The 16,613-nt window shown below is 43.3% G+C and overlaps 1 protein-coding gene across 1 annotated transcript in view; it reads left to right on the top strand.

Annotated features, from left to right (window-relative positions):
• The window catches only part of LOC113406786 (vascular endothelial growth factor receptor 1-like), a 147,537-nt gene that overhangs the window by 62,744 nt on the left and 68,180 nt on the right, over nt 1-16,613 (top strand). The window contains exon 11 of the mRNA XM_026653493.1: nt 7,604-7,718. Coding sequence (XP_026509278.1) covers nt 7,604-7,718 — 115 coding nt within the window. The remainder of the gene's footprint in view (nt 1-7,603; nt 7,719-16,613) is intronic.

The raw sequence follows: 16,613 nt of genomic DNA, 5'->3' as shown, positions 1-16,613 counted from the left end.
CGATTTTATAGGGACAGTCCTGATTTTGGGGTCTTTTTCTTATATAGGCTCCTATTACCCTCCACCCCGTCCCAATTTTTCACACTTGCTGTCTGGTCACCCTAGCTTTTGTTGTAGAACCCCAATGTGCAGATAAGCACAGTCTCATGTAAATTTGCGTTTTTGGTAACCAAAGGGGAAACTAGTTTCCCTATGTTCTTCATGATTCTAGGGCTTAGGTTTTCCGGATCCTGTATCTTTAAGTCAGTGTTGTCATGATCACATCCTGAGTGATGCAAATCACTTCATCTCTTGACAGTAAGTTTGCCCAAACTCTGATGAAGACAATTCTTTAGTATAAACATGATAGACACTGAGAAAGGCGATATGATTTGGTTTTATTTTTTAACCAGTGTTAAAAGTTATTAACCCCAATTGCTGTGTGCCTTTCTCTTGCTCTTCATACCTGTGCTGTCTCCCAATTCAGTCTCATCACTCCAGCTTCACAGAAGTAGTTATTTATTGACAGTGCCTGAAAACCATTCAAACTCAGTTAATAAATACGAGAGACACCATGAATAAGATAAAATACAGACTAGATGTCAGTTGCTCTTAAGATCTCAATATTTATTTACAATACCTATGGATTTGCTGAGAATGGAAGACTCTTTTGAGGACTGAATTAGATTTTAAGTCTGGGACAGCTTTGGTAGGCTCCCAGGATCTCACTGGTAGGTTTGGGAATGAGGAATTCAAGTGATGTGAATACAGAAGTTGCCACCCTCTTTCTTAATATAATACAGAGATCTAGGTTCTTATATTGGTACCCATCACTGTATTATCTGAGCTGCAAATTTCAGATCTTGTTCCAAGTTGGGGTTTGCTAGGTTCCAGAGTTTTGGTTCAGGTCCATCTGTAATACAGGAAGTTCAATACACCCTGAGAATAACTAGCAAAATCCTTTGCCTAAGCCCTCGCAAATCAATGTAAACCATCCATATTGGTAACATGACTATTTTTATGTTAATACTGGTGTTTATACCTATTAGGCTCTAGAATGAAACTGGTTTGTGTTTTGACTTCAGTGGAATAAGCCAAAATGACATGTAGTACACTCTCACCCTGGAAACTTTTCCCCATCAATAGTTATAAATATACCACACTATTATGCTTGGCATGTGGTATGCAAATAGAGGTAAGAGTTCTGAAACTCATTAGGAAAGGGAGAGGGCTGTGGAGTAGAGTGAGGACAGTGTGAAGCTAAGGTTGATAACAGTGGCCTTGTCCAGAATAGGCCATGGGAGTTTTCTTATCTTGCTTTGACAGGAGGTGCTGTGAGCTTCCTGTGCGAAATCAGAAGCATATGCTGCTTTCCTCTTGTTGTTTGGCTTCCTCCTCTACACAAGACGTTCCCAGCACTGTGATTATCTTTGCATCTTCAAACGTGGCACACTCTACTTCCTTAAGAGGTTGATGTATTCTTAAGAATCAGGCTCACGCCCCTCCCCCAAATTACTTCTGAAGTGCTGGTATGTGGCCAATTCCACAAATGGCCTTTAAAGTTGAACTTCTGGTTCCAAAAACCCCCCACAACCAACCAAACAAAAACCCTCCCAAGAGTGTAAATTCATAAAACTGAAAACCAGGGAGTTAAGTTTGCCCACAGTCTTAAGTCCTTTCTTTAAAAGGCAGGGAGTTTTTTGTGTTCTGACTAACTACGATGCATGTGCTTTGAGCTTCCTGAGAGTACGGAGTGTCAGATTAACAGCTTTGACCCCTCATTCCCCCTTCGGCATTTTCCTCTGAAAATCCAAAATAGAATTAATGGCTTCTGGTTTTACAAATGAATAGCCTATTTCTCAAGCACTTGACACAACAGGGCTAAAGCGTGTGTGTTTGTATACACACACGCATGCACACATCTTAATTAGGGGAAGAGAAAACGGAATTCAAGAGAAACAATTGACCAGGTCTTGTAGCTAAGACATTGGCCTGGGACTCCACAGCTCTGGATTCAGTCCCAGGTTGGCCCCTGTGTGACCTAGGGCAAGTCCCTGGGGATGAAATTCTGTCCCCATTGATACCAATGGGATTTTTGCCACTGACTTCAGTGGGGGCCGGGATTTCATTATTAATGTCTCTGTGCCTCAGTTCCCCATCTCTGAAATGGGCATGATAATACTTCCTTTCTTCTACCTTTTGTCAGTCCTGCTTAGAGTGGAAGCTGTTTGGGGCCTGGATTGTCTCTTTGTGTTTGTACAGTGCCCAGCACAATGGACCCCTGATCCCTCCAGTCACGGGGGGAAGGATTCCTAACCTTTGGCCCCCCGTGAATCTCCTTACCACTTAGTGTGGACACTGGGGTCTGATTGTGCCCTGATATATACACTTACCTACATGTGTATACATGGAACCAGCACAAAAGGGCATGAAAGGATCTGTGTGAAGGCAGGTGTAAGGCTGGGGAGACTGGTTGCGTTACTTATGAGCATGCTGGCAAAGCTCTAACTTGTTTGTGAATTGCTGTGTGTGTTGTGTGCTTTCCATTGGTCTGACTCCAATTCTGGTGTAAACCCTCCTGGGTGTTTAAGGAAACTAAACTCAGCTCAACTGGAGTTCCCCTAGCTCCAGAGAGATCCAGGTAAAAATAATCTTTTCAGTCTCTGATTCCCAAAGATTTGTGGGATTTCCCCACGGTAATTTTGACATTTTTGGTTACAAATAGGAGTGCCCCACCTATTTTATATAGTGAATAATTTGAAGAGATTGGCAAACAACAACATACACAAAAATGCATAGATGAAGTTATATGAGGAGACCCACAGTGAAACATCAGTTAAAATAATTGGAAGATGATTATGATTTTTCAGTCCCGGCCAGAATGGATTTGTATAGCTCCATTCTTGTCTGTACCTTTTCAAACATCATTACATAAACACAAACTTGGCTCAGGGCTTATATTTAAATCCAACTAAGACTTTTCCCTTTCTGTTACAAGATACCTGCCATTATAAACCAAAGCAGGAGGCATGATTTTAATTACTCTCCTTTACCTATTGCACAGCTCTAACCAATTCTGCTGGGTTAAACAATGATACTATGTGGCTCAGTTGGAAATAATGGGGGGGGAGGGAGGGGAGATTAGGTACTGAACTGGCTAACAAAGTCAGGACACTGAAAACCGTTCTCGTTCTGCATTGAGATATTTTATTATTTGAGAATAGAATTAGAAGAAGTCATTCAAAATGTGGCTAACTGGTACTAATGAATTTGATTTTCCATTATAATTGCATTACCATTATAGTCAGCAATGTGAACATAATATAACATGTGAAGTCATAAGAACACAAGAATGGCTGTACCGGGTCAGACCAAAGGTCCATCTAGCCCAGTATCCTGTCTACCGACAGTGGCCAATGCCAGGTGCCCCAGAGGGAGTGGACCTAACAGGCAATGATCAAGTGATCTCTCTCCTGCCATCCATCTCCATCCTCTGACAAACAGAGGCTAGGGACACCATTCTTTACCCATCCTGGCTAATAGCCATTAATGGACTTAACCACCATGAATTTATCCAGTTCTCTTTTAGAAGTCAATAGAAGCCACATATGCACATCCCTGGGGAAAATTCCATCCAGTGTTTTACTTATTCATTATTATTATTATGCTGGGCATCATACAGACATATAACAGAGATAGTCCCTGTCCCAAAGAGTTTACAGTCTAATCATACATACTCCTCTGTAAATTATTCTCTTATAGAGAATAATTTCAACTAGGTTCAGAGGCTGCGGACCTTTAAGATCTCTGGCATAGCCGATGCACAGCCTAATTCTGATTGTGAAGCCCTTTTCATCTAAACCTTCCCACCTTCCCTTGCCAAATTATGTTTTTCAACAAGTACTTTTATCAAAAAAAGGCCAGACTTTCAACACTGCAGCAAAGAGACGTCAATGTATTCAGTGAGGCAAGACTAGGGAGGTGGTGGAATCTCCTTCCTTAGAGGTTTTTAAGGTCAGGCTTGACAAAGCCCTGGCTGGGATGATTTAGTTGGGGATTGGTCCTGCTTTGAGCAGAGGGTTGGACTAGATGATCTCCTGAGGTCCCTTCCAACCCTGATATTCTATGATTCTAAGACTACAATTTCACCTGCTTCAAAGGGTAAAAATCTGACAAAGAAACACCTGATGGACAAGAAAAATGGTTGAACTGAGATCATGATGCCTCACTTGATAGTGACAAGATCCCTCCCCTACCCAAACTGCAAGGGACTAGATGAAATAGTCATTTGTGTACAGACAGTCTCGAGGTCACTGAATATGTCCTGCAAATCACAGCAATATGGAAGCATTATTGGCCCCATCTATATTACAGTTTCCTCCAATTTAGTTTCCTGTTTTTCAAACAGGCTGTTAAAAACACTGTTTTTGTTGAAGAGTGGTGCAGCCAAAGCAGACAGGGGTTAACTTTATTTGAACCACTCTAAAGCCTATTTTTGTCCTTGCGTGCTCTTGAATGAGTTGACAAAACTGTCTTAACGTTATATCCCATCCACTCACTCAGGCCTCTACGAGTGTGCTCACAGAAACTGATTTTTGAAATAGCATATGGAAAGCATGAGAGAAATGTTTGGGTAGATAGGGCAGGACCTGTGAAGGGATGTAGGCGTTGCAACGCTGAGTATCATAGCCCCCAACTTCTTAGTGCCTAGAAAACCACAGGAACAACACTGCTATTCACAAAGCCAAGTTAGGCACCTAGGCTCCCTATACAATGAAGGTGCCTTAGACTGAGATCCACAAAGCCAGCTGGAGTGAGCTGCCTAAGCTAGCCAATGGGAACTGCTGACTGGAGGAGTGTGTGCTGAGCCCCGCCCCACTCTCTGAGATAGGAGCCTAAGGGCAACTCTACACAAGAGCTCTCCCGTTGCTGCAGTTAATCCACCCTCCCAAGAGGCGGTAGCTAAGTCATTGGGAGAAGCTCTCCAGCCGACATAGCGCTGTCTACACGGGGGGTTAAGTCAGTATAACTATGTTGCTCAGGGGTGTGGATTTTTCACACCCCTGAGCAATGTAGTTATACCGATATAGGTCTGTAGCGTAGACCAGCCCTAAGTGTGGGCTGCAGGGAGGCGCCTAGCTCTGCTAGTGAGCTATGAACAGGAACCAGCCACCCGGTGGCAGCTCGCTTAGGAGCCTAAGTTGCTTCTTGCAGGAATTAACTCTGGGCCTGCCTTGCTCCCCATAAAATGGAGGAGGTGGTGGTACCCAGTGGTTAGAGCACTCACCTGGGATATGGGAGACCCAGGTTCAGTTCCTCCTTCTCTGCCACAGGGGGCAAAATGATTTGAGGGGGGAGTCTCCAGAAGGGTGTGCTAACCACTGGGCTATGGCATGTACTGATGTGGGGCTGTCTCAGTCTCTCCTGCTGAAGCTGTTCCACTGTGGGTAACTACTGAACAAATCATTGGAGCAGGGCATCTGGCCCTGGAGTCTTCCACCACCCAGGTGGATCCTCACCAGCACTCTCTCTCACTCTGCACCAATGACTGTTCCATGTGGATGAATTCTTAAATAGTCATTAAGCCAGCAAGAGAGAATGACTCTAGCCTGATGGTCAAAGCATGCACCTAGGAAGTGGGAGATCGCCTCGCCCCCCGCCCCCCTTCAATTCCTTTCTCCCCCTCTGGAAAAAGGAAGAATTGAGCCTAGGTCTCCAACATCCCAGGTGAGTGCTCTAGGCACTGGACTAAGCATTATGAAGTATACACTAATACCTCCTGGCCTCATCCAGCCAGATTTTGAATGGGCCCTGAGCTGGTAGGCATGCTCAGAGGCTGCCTACTAGATCAAACACTGCATGTGACTTAGGCAGCTGAATGTCTATCTTCCCCTGGTTTGTGAATTGCTCTAGGGTTTGGTACAAGACAGGTGTCTGGGCGCCTGGAGCGGGGCAGCAGTGCATATGCCCCATGGCCTAAAACTTAGGTGCCTAGGGAACTTTTACAGTAGAAAATTAGGAGCCAAATGAGTTTTGAAATGATCAACAGGGTTAGGCAGCAGTCAACCAGCGGTTTTGTGTCGCAGTGGGGATTTAGGCACCTAACATTGGTGTTTAGGCACCTGAGTTGCTTTGTGGATTGCACCCATACCGCATACCTGCCATCCCAATCCTCTCCATCGCTTCCCCCACCCTCCACGTGAAGGAACATGGCCCTTCACTTCTGTAAGATGGCTGAGCATATCCCTGCATCATAAGGAATTCTTGGGGCAGAAAGCCACACATCTGTAATGATGTCCAAATTAGTTAATGAATCATCATTTTGAAAGGTTGTTAAATTAGTTAACATAACATTAGTTAATATAATATTACTCTTGATGTAATGCAAAACATTTTAAAATTATTATATGGTGTAAACCATCTACCGTGATACAAAAACAATGAAGGAAGCAAGCAAAACGTAGAGTTATTTGATTTTCTGGTCAGTTTAGCAGTAGCTGTCAGTGCACAACCAAGTGGTTTTAAAGGTGACTTCTCCAAACAGCCCGATGTACATATGAATCCAATTTGCTGATGAGCATTAAATGTGTTATATTTAAAAACTTTGATGTGTTTGAAGAACATATCAAACTTGAAAGAGCTTTTACACAAACGAAGGGGCAAGCTCTACCTTTTAAATTGGGATTGAACGTAATAGTTAAAAATATAATTAGATGTCCTGAGAAAACATTTGAGATGGACAGAATGTAACAAACATTCCAAAGTGTTTATTTCCATATGTACCAAATTAAGCTTTGGAAAACAAATTAGTTCCACCATGACCACATCTGAATGTTCTGATTAAAAGCCAATTTGTAGTGTAAGATATTAATGTAATATGCTTTTAATTCAGCTTTTAAAAAAATGTTTGAACCCCTTTGGCAGTTAGATATAACTTTTTATTTTGTTAATTTGTAAGATTATTTGGTTGTAGTTTTAATGCCCGTCTAGTAAACAGGAAGTCACAGCAGTAGATAGTTTACCATTTGTAAATTGAAAGATAACATGTGGAAGATAATCTGTTGAAACAAAGAAAATTAGAGCTTGTGACATAATTTTTATGATAACCAAAAGAACCTGCACATAAAGGTTCATTTTTGGAATCATTTTTAAAAAATGGACCTCAGAAGTTTTTAAAATTTGTCAGCATTTTAAGTCTTAAAATAATATAAATAATAATTAAAGCTAAGGCTGAACCTGAATGGTGGGCTTCAAACTTTGGAACACTAGAATCAGAATACTGGGCTCAAACAGTCCCAAATTTTGATTCAGTTCAGATTCTCGTCTATATTTGAATTTCACGCCTGAAGCCCAACTCTACAGTGGGTCAAACAAGAACAGAGTCCAAAGAACCTTCACTCTTGGGGGAAGTTTGGATCTGGAACTGAACTTCAGCCTCCAGCCCATGTTTGCTAATGATATCAAGAAGCATAGATGTAATTGACAGCTTATTAGAGCCCTTACAGCTCCTATTGACTTCCCTTAGGAGCAGCAGGTGCTTAGGACAGCTACTTGTTCTTCTGAATCAACTGTTTATTCCACACTCATTTTGCTAAGAGAAGCACTTGATTTCTCCTCTCCATAGGTATGAAGTTTGCTCTAACACCGAGGGACCTTTCATCTTGAAAAGTGGCAGCAGCAGAGGAAACAGAATCCAGAGCATCACTCAACACATGGCAATGATAGAGGGGAAGAATAAGGTATGGTTGGGGGAGTCAAAATACCACTACTATGCTAAGGCACTATCTGGGAATGTATTTTAAGAGATCATTGAGCTAAAACTGAAGAACTGAATGACATGGTATTGTAAATGTTTTAAATTTGAAGGACTGTGTACATGCATATCACACACACACACAGAGAGAGAGAGAGAGTTTGGTTTTTATTTACAGATATAGGGCCTGATGTTGCAAAAAGGTACTTCCTTCTGTGCCTAGTCCTATTAAAGGCTTGGGGACTATGGATGAGAATAACTGTTGGTAGCACGGGGCCTATAGGCTTTGTGAGAGGTGAACATAAGCATGAAGAGGCAACTTATAATTACAACTCACAATTCATTTTCTGTGTGAACATTTACATTTTCACTTTGATGCTGTCTGGGAATGTGACGAAGACATGAAAGTGTCAAAAGACCAGTGAGACTATAGAGCGCCAATGGGACCAATAACTTTACAAGCGTAATCTAAAGTTACACTTTGCTTAGGTTTGTACCAAAATGTCATGTGATATTTACTCCATTTCATGCCATTGTGCAATTTCTCTTATTTTTGATAAGAGCATAGCACAATCTGCTCTCATCACAGCTGTAATACTAGTTTATAGGAATACTGCTGTAGACATTTTTAAAAGGTGTTGAAAAATTGGAGAGGGTTCAGAGAAGAGCGACAAGAATGACTGTGGGTCTGGAAAACTTGCCTTACAGTGAGAGACTTAAAGGGTTAAATGTTTTTAACCTATAGATGAGACGCTTAAGAGATGTCTTGAGCTGGATAGCTCTTTAATCTAGCAGTCAAAGGCATAGTATGATCCAATAGGTGGAAGTTGAAGCTAGACAAATTCAAATGGGAAGCAAAGCTCCAGTTTTTAAGATGGAGGTAATTAATCATTGGAACAGCTTACCAAGAGATGTGGTGAATTCTCCATCATTTGAAGTCTAAATAAAGACTTGATTTCTTTCTAAAAGATGCTCTAGTTCAGCCACAAGTTATTGAGCTGCATGCGGGAATCACTCAGTGAGGTTCTGGGGCCTGTATTATGCAGGAGATGAGACCTATGATCACAGAGGTTCCTTCTGTCCTTAAAATCTATTAACATAGTTTGCCACTAGAAAAGCTAAGCACTGTATCTGGTCTTACAGTCTAGTTTGACTTGTGGCAATAATGGCAGATAGTATTACAAAGAAGCACAATCTTATCCTAGTGCCTTTAATTCCCAGTAATTGTGAAGGGCTTCATAAAACTTCAGGTGACAAACACAGGGGCCCTCATTCTCAGTTACACTAAGGCTATGTCTACACTGTGTTGTTAATCCCACAGCGGCGAGTCTCGGAGTCCGGGTCTATGGATTTGGGCTTGTACTACCACACTAAAATCAGCAGCATACATGTTGTGCCACCACCCACTCTGAGCTTCAGAGCCCGAGCTCCAGCTCGAGTCCAAACACCTACACAGCTGTTTTTAGCACCATAGCATGAGCCTGAGTCTGTAGACCTGGGCTCTGAGACTTGCTGCCACAGGTTATAAAATGCAGTGTACACATACCCTTAGTTCCCTTTACTCTGCTGTGGCAGTATAAAAGGGCCTTATAGTGTGTGAATTATAGCTAAACCCACTTTAAGACCCTTTCCACTGTCAGACCAATACAAATGGGAAATAGTGTAACTGAGAATCAGGCCTGGGGATCATGTCTTCCACCACTACTGTATTCTTTATATGCTCCCATAGGTGTTCATGGCACTGTACAGATAAGAATGGTTGCTGGCCTTGAGGGGCTTTTAGTCCAATTCAGCCAGGGACCGTGCAAATGATTAAGGATAGAGGCAAAGATGGGAGAGGCTAGAATTGGAAGATTACATGAAAAACATGGTTTAAGGAGGGTTTTGAAAGAGGAAAAGGAAGTCATTTGGGGCACAGGAAGAGGGAAGCTGTTCCAAGCGGGGATATGATGAACAAAAGACAGCAAGAACGCAGTTATGTTCCAGCAGGCATCTAGCCATGCTGAAAGTGGTCCTACCTGGCCACCACACATTGAATCAGCTGTGCAACAGCCAGACCTAATCTGTTTGTGTGTTGTGCTTTTTGGAGACAGTGGAAGAGGAGGGGCTTAAATGTCAGGCCAACTTCCAGCCCACGGCAAATAAATTCCTCCCTGGAGGAAGATGCTAATAATGGATCCTCGATACGGGATTGCAGAGTTTGTTTGAAGTCTTTGGCAATCTGCCATTTTTTGAAGCATGTCCAGAAATGCATCTGAAATGATGATTCCTGTGTGTATGTATTGCTGAAAGTTTTACAATGAAGCACAGTTGTCTCCTTATCTATCCAACATGCTGTTAATCCCAGAATGGACTGTGTGGTGTTGCTTTGTGGCCACGTCTCTTCACTGGAAGAATAGCATTTAGAAGTCACCAGAGTTATCAGTTACTACCACCCTTTTCCCCATACATTTTAGGTATAACACTGATAGCAAAAAGGGAGTTGATAAGGAGGCTTCTGTAATTTTTATGAGCCATCTGAAGCACAAATCATCTTTTCTTGAAATGTGCTGGTTAGCTCCAGCCATCAGCTCTGCTAGGTCAATGCAAGTTCTCTTTGCCTCTGAAGAATTGCTTTTCCCGGGCCTTCGAGCCATGCTTGGCTGAGGACAGATAGCTCTCCTAAATGTAAAGTGCTCTCTGGCCCTTGGCATAGTTTCTTGCCAAGCCTTACGTTGTCTGATTTCTGCATTCGTGGCTGACATAGAGTGGTCAGACATTTCTGTTGCCAGGGCAGACGAGATTGTGCTTTGCTGTCTTTGCAGTCAACTTGTGTAGGGTTAGAACCACTGACATATCTAGTTAAAAATTTCATTCATTGTGTCCCAAAACAAAGTCAAAGTGGAGGCTCTTGATTGGGAGGAATGTTGAGCCCATTCACAGAACTAAGCAGACTGGAAGTGACATTTCATCACAATGTCAGCTGTTACTTTAAAAAACTCTCCGAGCACTTCCGAATACCTTCTGTATTGATACATCCATGTTCCTTCTATTCCTATTTCCAAGCATAAAAGGCAGTGTAAAAAGAAGGCATGAAGCTCAGTGTGAGAAGTAGACAGGCAGCACTTAAAGGACTGGGTGGAAAGTTGGTTGGGATGGAGCAAGGAGGAAAGAGCTGAGAGGTGAGCTGGGCACCTGAGAACAAGGATCTTAAAACTGATGTGAAATGACAGAGGAAACTGGTGAAGAGACTGAGGGATGGAACAACAAACATGATTAGAGCAACTTGAAAGGATAGTTATTTTGGATAGAGTGGAGAGAGGAAAAGTGAGACGTGGGGAGGCCAAAGGCGGTTACAGTAATTAAGGCAAGAGATGAACAAGGCATGTTCAAAGGTTTACTTTTGGTTATCAAGGTAAGTGTTTGGGTCTTGCCTAAGGAAGAGTAGTCAATTCTGTCCACACTGTGTGTAAATAGAGCATTAGAGCCATATCAGGTGATGGTTCTCATTGGTTTGGCTTTTTGTTTCAGTGAGTTGGTTTGTTGTCTGTATGGAAATATAAATGCAACCTCTAATTTATTATTAAGTTTAAGTCCCCCCCGCCCCCGAGTTTGTATGGGTAAAAGAACACAGGAAGGGTGTGCTACATTATTCATTTAGTGACACAGAAAAACCATGGTCATGACAGTGTTTTAGTAACATTTCCGCTGAAACCTCTCTAAACAGACATTGAAAAACTTGAGTGGTATAATGGAATAAGTCAATGATGTAAGCAATAATACTTAATCATCAAATAATTGTTCAAGTGATTCAATTCCCACACCCAAAGTTTTCATTCTCACGTTGGACTTTCCCATTGATGTTCTACAGTGTAATAACTCACATTATTTTTAGATTCTTCATATAAATGGATCCATTCAGTTCTTAAGAAACATCAGTTGTGAGTGCTCCCAGCTAAAATTAGGGCTATATTTCATGCAGTGCTAATACTGGCAGTTATCCTTAACTGGAGCAACAGCTCATTGCAAAGGCAATATGTGGGTGACCTGCAATAAAAATAAAGTAAGAAATGGTGCATTAATCTGTGTGTGTGTGTGTGTGTGTGTTGCCTGACACTTCCCATTATAAGACCCTATTTTCAGTTGCATATGGCTGCCAAACTTCAACTGTTTGGGCTGAAATTTTTCAAGCCACGTGTTTGCCATGGGATGAATTTGTTTTTGAACTTTTCAGCCAAAACAGTTCAGCTGTTTCCAAGAATGAGGCTCAGGAAAATACATTGTTTTGCCCATGTTAAAAAAACTTGGCAACCTTTTCGTTCAAAGGCTCTGACACCCTCATGCTTTGGGGCAGGGACCTGAAATATGGCAGAGATGGGGGCTTACTTGTGAGGGCTGTGCCTTTTGGTGTTCCCATGAAAATCTGCCTGAATTTGGCCAAGTTGTAAGCCTTTTATAAAAAAAAAAATCACAGTTTGCACATGTGCAGTGGATTTTAGCAGCTAAATTCCCCAAAGATGTCATGTGCATAGGGCATGCTTCAGCCCAGGGCTAAGCAGGACTTTCCTTGCAATTGCAGCTCTGGGCTGGTGTAGGCTGTGCTGGATACAGTCATCCAACTGAGAGTGGGGAGACTCTATGTTTTGCATTCAGTGACCTCCTTCCAGCCCCACACACCCCGCTGGGACCAGGCAGTGTGGAGGAGAAAGCTGCCTGATTCAAAGGCAGGGGGGACAAGGCGCTGGGGGTGAGGGCAGAAACTGGGGTTGAAGGCTGGCGGGCAGGGAAGAGGGAAACTGGGACTGAAAGTCTGGCGGGGCGAGGAGATTGGGACTGCGAACTGGAGCAGAAACTCAGACTAAGAACCAGTGGGGGGCGGGGAAGGAGGTGAGGAAGGAGGAGAGACATATCTGACAGAGAGCCAGGGTGTGTGGGAAGAACTAGGACTGGCTGGGCAAAGAGATTGGCACAAGGCCCCAGGTGGTTAGGGAGAGGAAGACTGAGACTGGACAAGGAGCTCGGGAAGGAAAATTTGGACCGGGAGCCAGTGGGATGGCAAATGTGGGTGGGGGGGAGCATGTATGGAGACGAGAGACCAACTGGATGAAGAATTGGTAGTGGGGGAACGTATACTGTCTGGGCAAGGAGACTGGGGTGTAGGGGGGGCTGGGCAAGGAGCAGGGCCGTCTCCAGGTTTTTTGCCGCCCCAAGCAAAAACAAAAAAACAAAAACAGAGTGCTGCCCCTTGAAAAGAGCCGCCCCCAAAGGGCTGGAGTGCCACCCCATGAGAAGTGCCGCCCCAAGCACATGCTTGGAATGCTGGTGCCTAGAGCCAGCCCTGGCAAGCAGACTGGGAATGGAGAGTCTGGAGTAGTGAGACTAGGACTTGCTAGCCAAGGAGACTGGGATAAGAAGTCTGAGGAGTGGAGACTGAGACTATGTAGGCAAGGAGAATGGGACTGGGACAAAGAGCGAGAGTTGGGGAAGAAACAGGATAGGGACAGGTTGGAGCAAAAGAGTCTGTTCCCACTAGAACATGCTCCCCTCCAGAGACTGGAATGGAACCAAAGATCCCTGAGTCTCCATTCCTCTGCTGTCAGCAAATAGCTGTGAAGCCTTCTGAGAAAGAGTGTGTCTCATCTCCATCTAGTGCTGGTCCACATAGAGGATGACAACCTACTATGGCTGTCAGTTACTCTGTTAGCTCAAGTGTCAGATGGCTATGCTATGGCTCAAAGCTCCAACCCTGCTGATGAAACCATGGGGCTGTCAATATGATCCCACAAGACAGAACTACTGTTTTTTTCAGTTTGTTTTTCTAAAAAACTAGGAATTACACACACACAAACTAAGTTAAAATAATACAATGAGCACTCAGAAGTTAGGAAATGCCAGAGTTCAGGCTACTTGTGCAACCTTAATTCAGCCCCCTTGTGTGTATTATGCATTATGATACAGTCTTCAATTACATGATCACATACTAGTTTTTCCGACAGGACTCCTGCCTCATGGGGTGGGAAAAGGACGAATCAGGACTGTAGTGAAGGAAATTCTTGTTTGTAAGATCCCTGCTTCATTTGCTGCAGAAGTTGGAAGGTCTGTAGGGAATGAGGCAGGGGGTTTCAGAAAGAGAAGGGGTGGTTTCATGGTTAAGGCAGTTGAATGATGCCTTATATGGATTATGTCCTTTCCTCTACCTCAAAATTTCTATGTGATGCTAGTCAAGTCACTTAAACTAAACTTTTCCCAGGTGGCCACTAATTGTGTGTTCCTCATTTTCTGGGTGCCTGATGAGATCCTGCTGTCTGATCTGCAGAAGTGCTGAGTGCTCGCAGCTGTGATGAAGTCAATGAGAACTGTATTTTGAACACAGAGAGTACTATGTAATGCTAAGTACTCTGATACATCAGCTCCTCAGCATCTCAAATTGGGCACCCAAAATTACTGGATACTTTGAACCTTACATTCTTAGTGCCTCAGTTCCCCAGGTGTGAAATGAGGATAGTACCACCCCCTTATCCAGGGGACAGGGGACTTGTGAAAATTAATTCAGGTTTGTGAAGCACTCAAATATTATAGTGATGCGTGCCAGAGAAAAGCCCATGAGGAAATGAGTGATTCTGTCTTTGGAGCAGGATTGAATAATGAGCAGTAAATAAGGCATGGGGGCCACACATTGAACAATGAGGAGAAAACAAACTATTGAATAAACTGCTCATTAAGTGAGCATTGTGCACTGAATGACGCAGGGCTCCTCTGGAAAAAATAGTATGTGATCATGTAATTAAAAACTAAATCATAATGCATATGTACAAGAGGGCCAAATTAAGGTTACACAGGAAACCTTAATTCTGACATTTATTAAATTTGGAGTGTTTGGCTATGAAACCCTGATAATTTAGGGATGGATCCTGTGTGCTACGAGTTGTGGAGCCATAAATGTGTCTATATAAAGTCAATTCTAACAAATGAAACTATTTCTGATAGTTCATCCTATATTCTGTTTCTTCTGGTTCACATCTAGCAAAGCAGTGGAGAATGTGGGCAGTTCTAAGCATGTGGCAGTCGTACTGATTTCAGTAAGACTGCTTATATGCTGAAAGTTACTCAGATGCTTAAGTTCTTCGGAGGATCTGGGCCGTGGGTTGTACTATTTATTTTGAGAGCATTACTTCAGGATTTTAGCTTGCCTCATTTTCAATGTACCACACACAATTTTTCTCTGGGGTGTCCATCCTCCTCAGTGCTACTAGAATTTGCTATCACTTTTAAAAGAATCACTTCAGAGGGGCATGCTGGGTGGGGCCTAGAGTTTGACAACATTGAGAAAAGCATGACTTGGCACGTGCAGTTGCAGAGCTCTATCTGCCATCGGCTCCTTGACATCCCTTCCCTCCAGGTGCGACAGAGGCAGAGAGTCAAATGTTAGTGTATTAACCATATGGCATTGAATATGAAGGCCTTATGGGTGCAGCCAGGAGTACTTCATTCCTTGTACTACAGCTTCTTTGGAATCAGCTGGATGCAGGGCCAGTTCTAGGGGTGGGCGAGTAAGGCGGTTATTCTCGGGTACCTTCTTTCAGGAGGCACTGACTCACCACTCGTGAGGAGGAGGGGCACTGAAAATGTTTTCTGCCCTGGCCAGCAAAATGGTTAGGGCTCCTCCTGCCACTGCTCTTTCCAGGGGATAATGTGTTCTGCTTGTAGTGCTGCTGAAGATACAGCTCTGCTTAATGAGCAACAAACTCACTGTCCTTGAAACCATGAACTTAGGAGAAAAAGGTTCCCCATAACTTTAGTCCACGTCCTGTTATTCAATTCGGAGATATTTCAGTAGGTGTTTCTTATATTGAAAATAATGTTTGTTCTGAAGGTGAAGCCTGTTGTCCAGATGTTTCACATGGATACCTCCTGCCAATAGGTGAAGCATACTAAGTATGTAACATCATTGGCACAATTAAAACAACACAGTGATGTGCTCCAGTATTTCAACAAGGGTCTCCTACAGTAAGGTCTCCCCCTCAGCGGAGGTGCATGTAAAGACCTTTTAGGAGGCAGGGAGGTATCTTCCCCAGGAAAATTGTCAAAATGCCAACCATTTCCCTCTGGCTTCTCTGCCACCCATTTCAACAGCATGAGTCCTTTGTGCAGGCTCTTACGCAAAATGGGACTTTAATGTAGAAACTCCTCGTCCACCGCCAGCACGTGGGGAGGAATCAACCTGTGCTTCCTCCTGCCTACAAAGATTTCGTCACCTCTCTCAATTAGTGTGCCTGCCCTCCTGATCCTCCTCCCCATCAGCCTCGGATATGGCCACCCACCATTTCAGCCTTCTCCATGCTTTCAGCATCTCCTCTTCTCTCAGCTGTTAGTGATGGCAGCAGCAATATGTGAATAATCTCCCCAGCCTCTGACTTGGAAATGTTCCTTCTTTCTTAGAACGTAATACTTCAGTTGGCCTTGGTTGGTTTGATACAAGAAAAATGTTGGTGGAAATGTCTGCTTGGAAGCTAGCAGATACCAGCCTTTACCCTGTCATAGCTAGCTGTGGCATCCGACTGCTGCATGTTGTCCTCTTCTGCTCCGGCCAATTTCTAAACCTCTTCATGTCGCAGAGAATGTCAGATGCTGAAGGAGTTCGATGACATGAGGCCAATATCAAATACTCTCTTTACGCAACACTATGAAGAAAACACACACCTCAGATAGGTCCCCAGGAAGCCTATTTACTCAATATACACAAACCAGAACTAGCTACATACACACTGCTTCTCTGAGTGTTTTCAGACAGCTTTCACAATGCAGAGCACAGTGTGCACCATTAGAAGACTCACAGATTATTAAAGGGCTAACGTCTTATTCCTATACAATACAAGTACCTAAGGCAATACTATATACAAAT

This window comes from Terrapene carolina, unplaced genomic scaffold, assembly GCF_002925995.2.
Source record: "Terrapene carolina triunguis isolate 2854851 unplaced genomic scaffold, T_m_triunguis-2.0 Scaffold139, whole genome shotgun sequence".
Lineage (NCBI taxonomy): Eukaryota > Metazoa > Chordata > Testudines > Emydidae > Terrapene > Terrapene triunguis.
The sequence above is the reverse complement of the archived record's forward strand: the minus strand, read 5'-3'. Positions and strand labels throughout refer to the sequence as shown.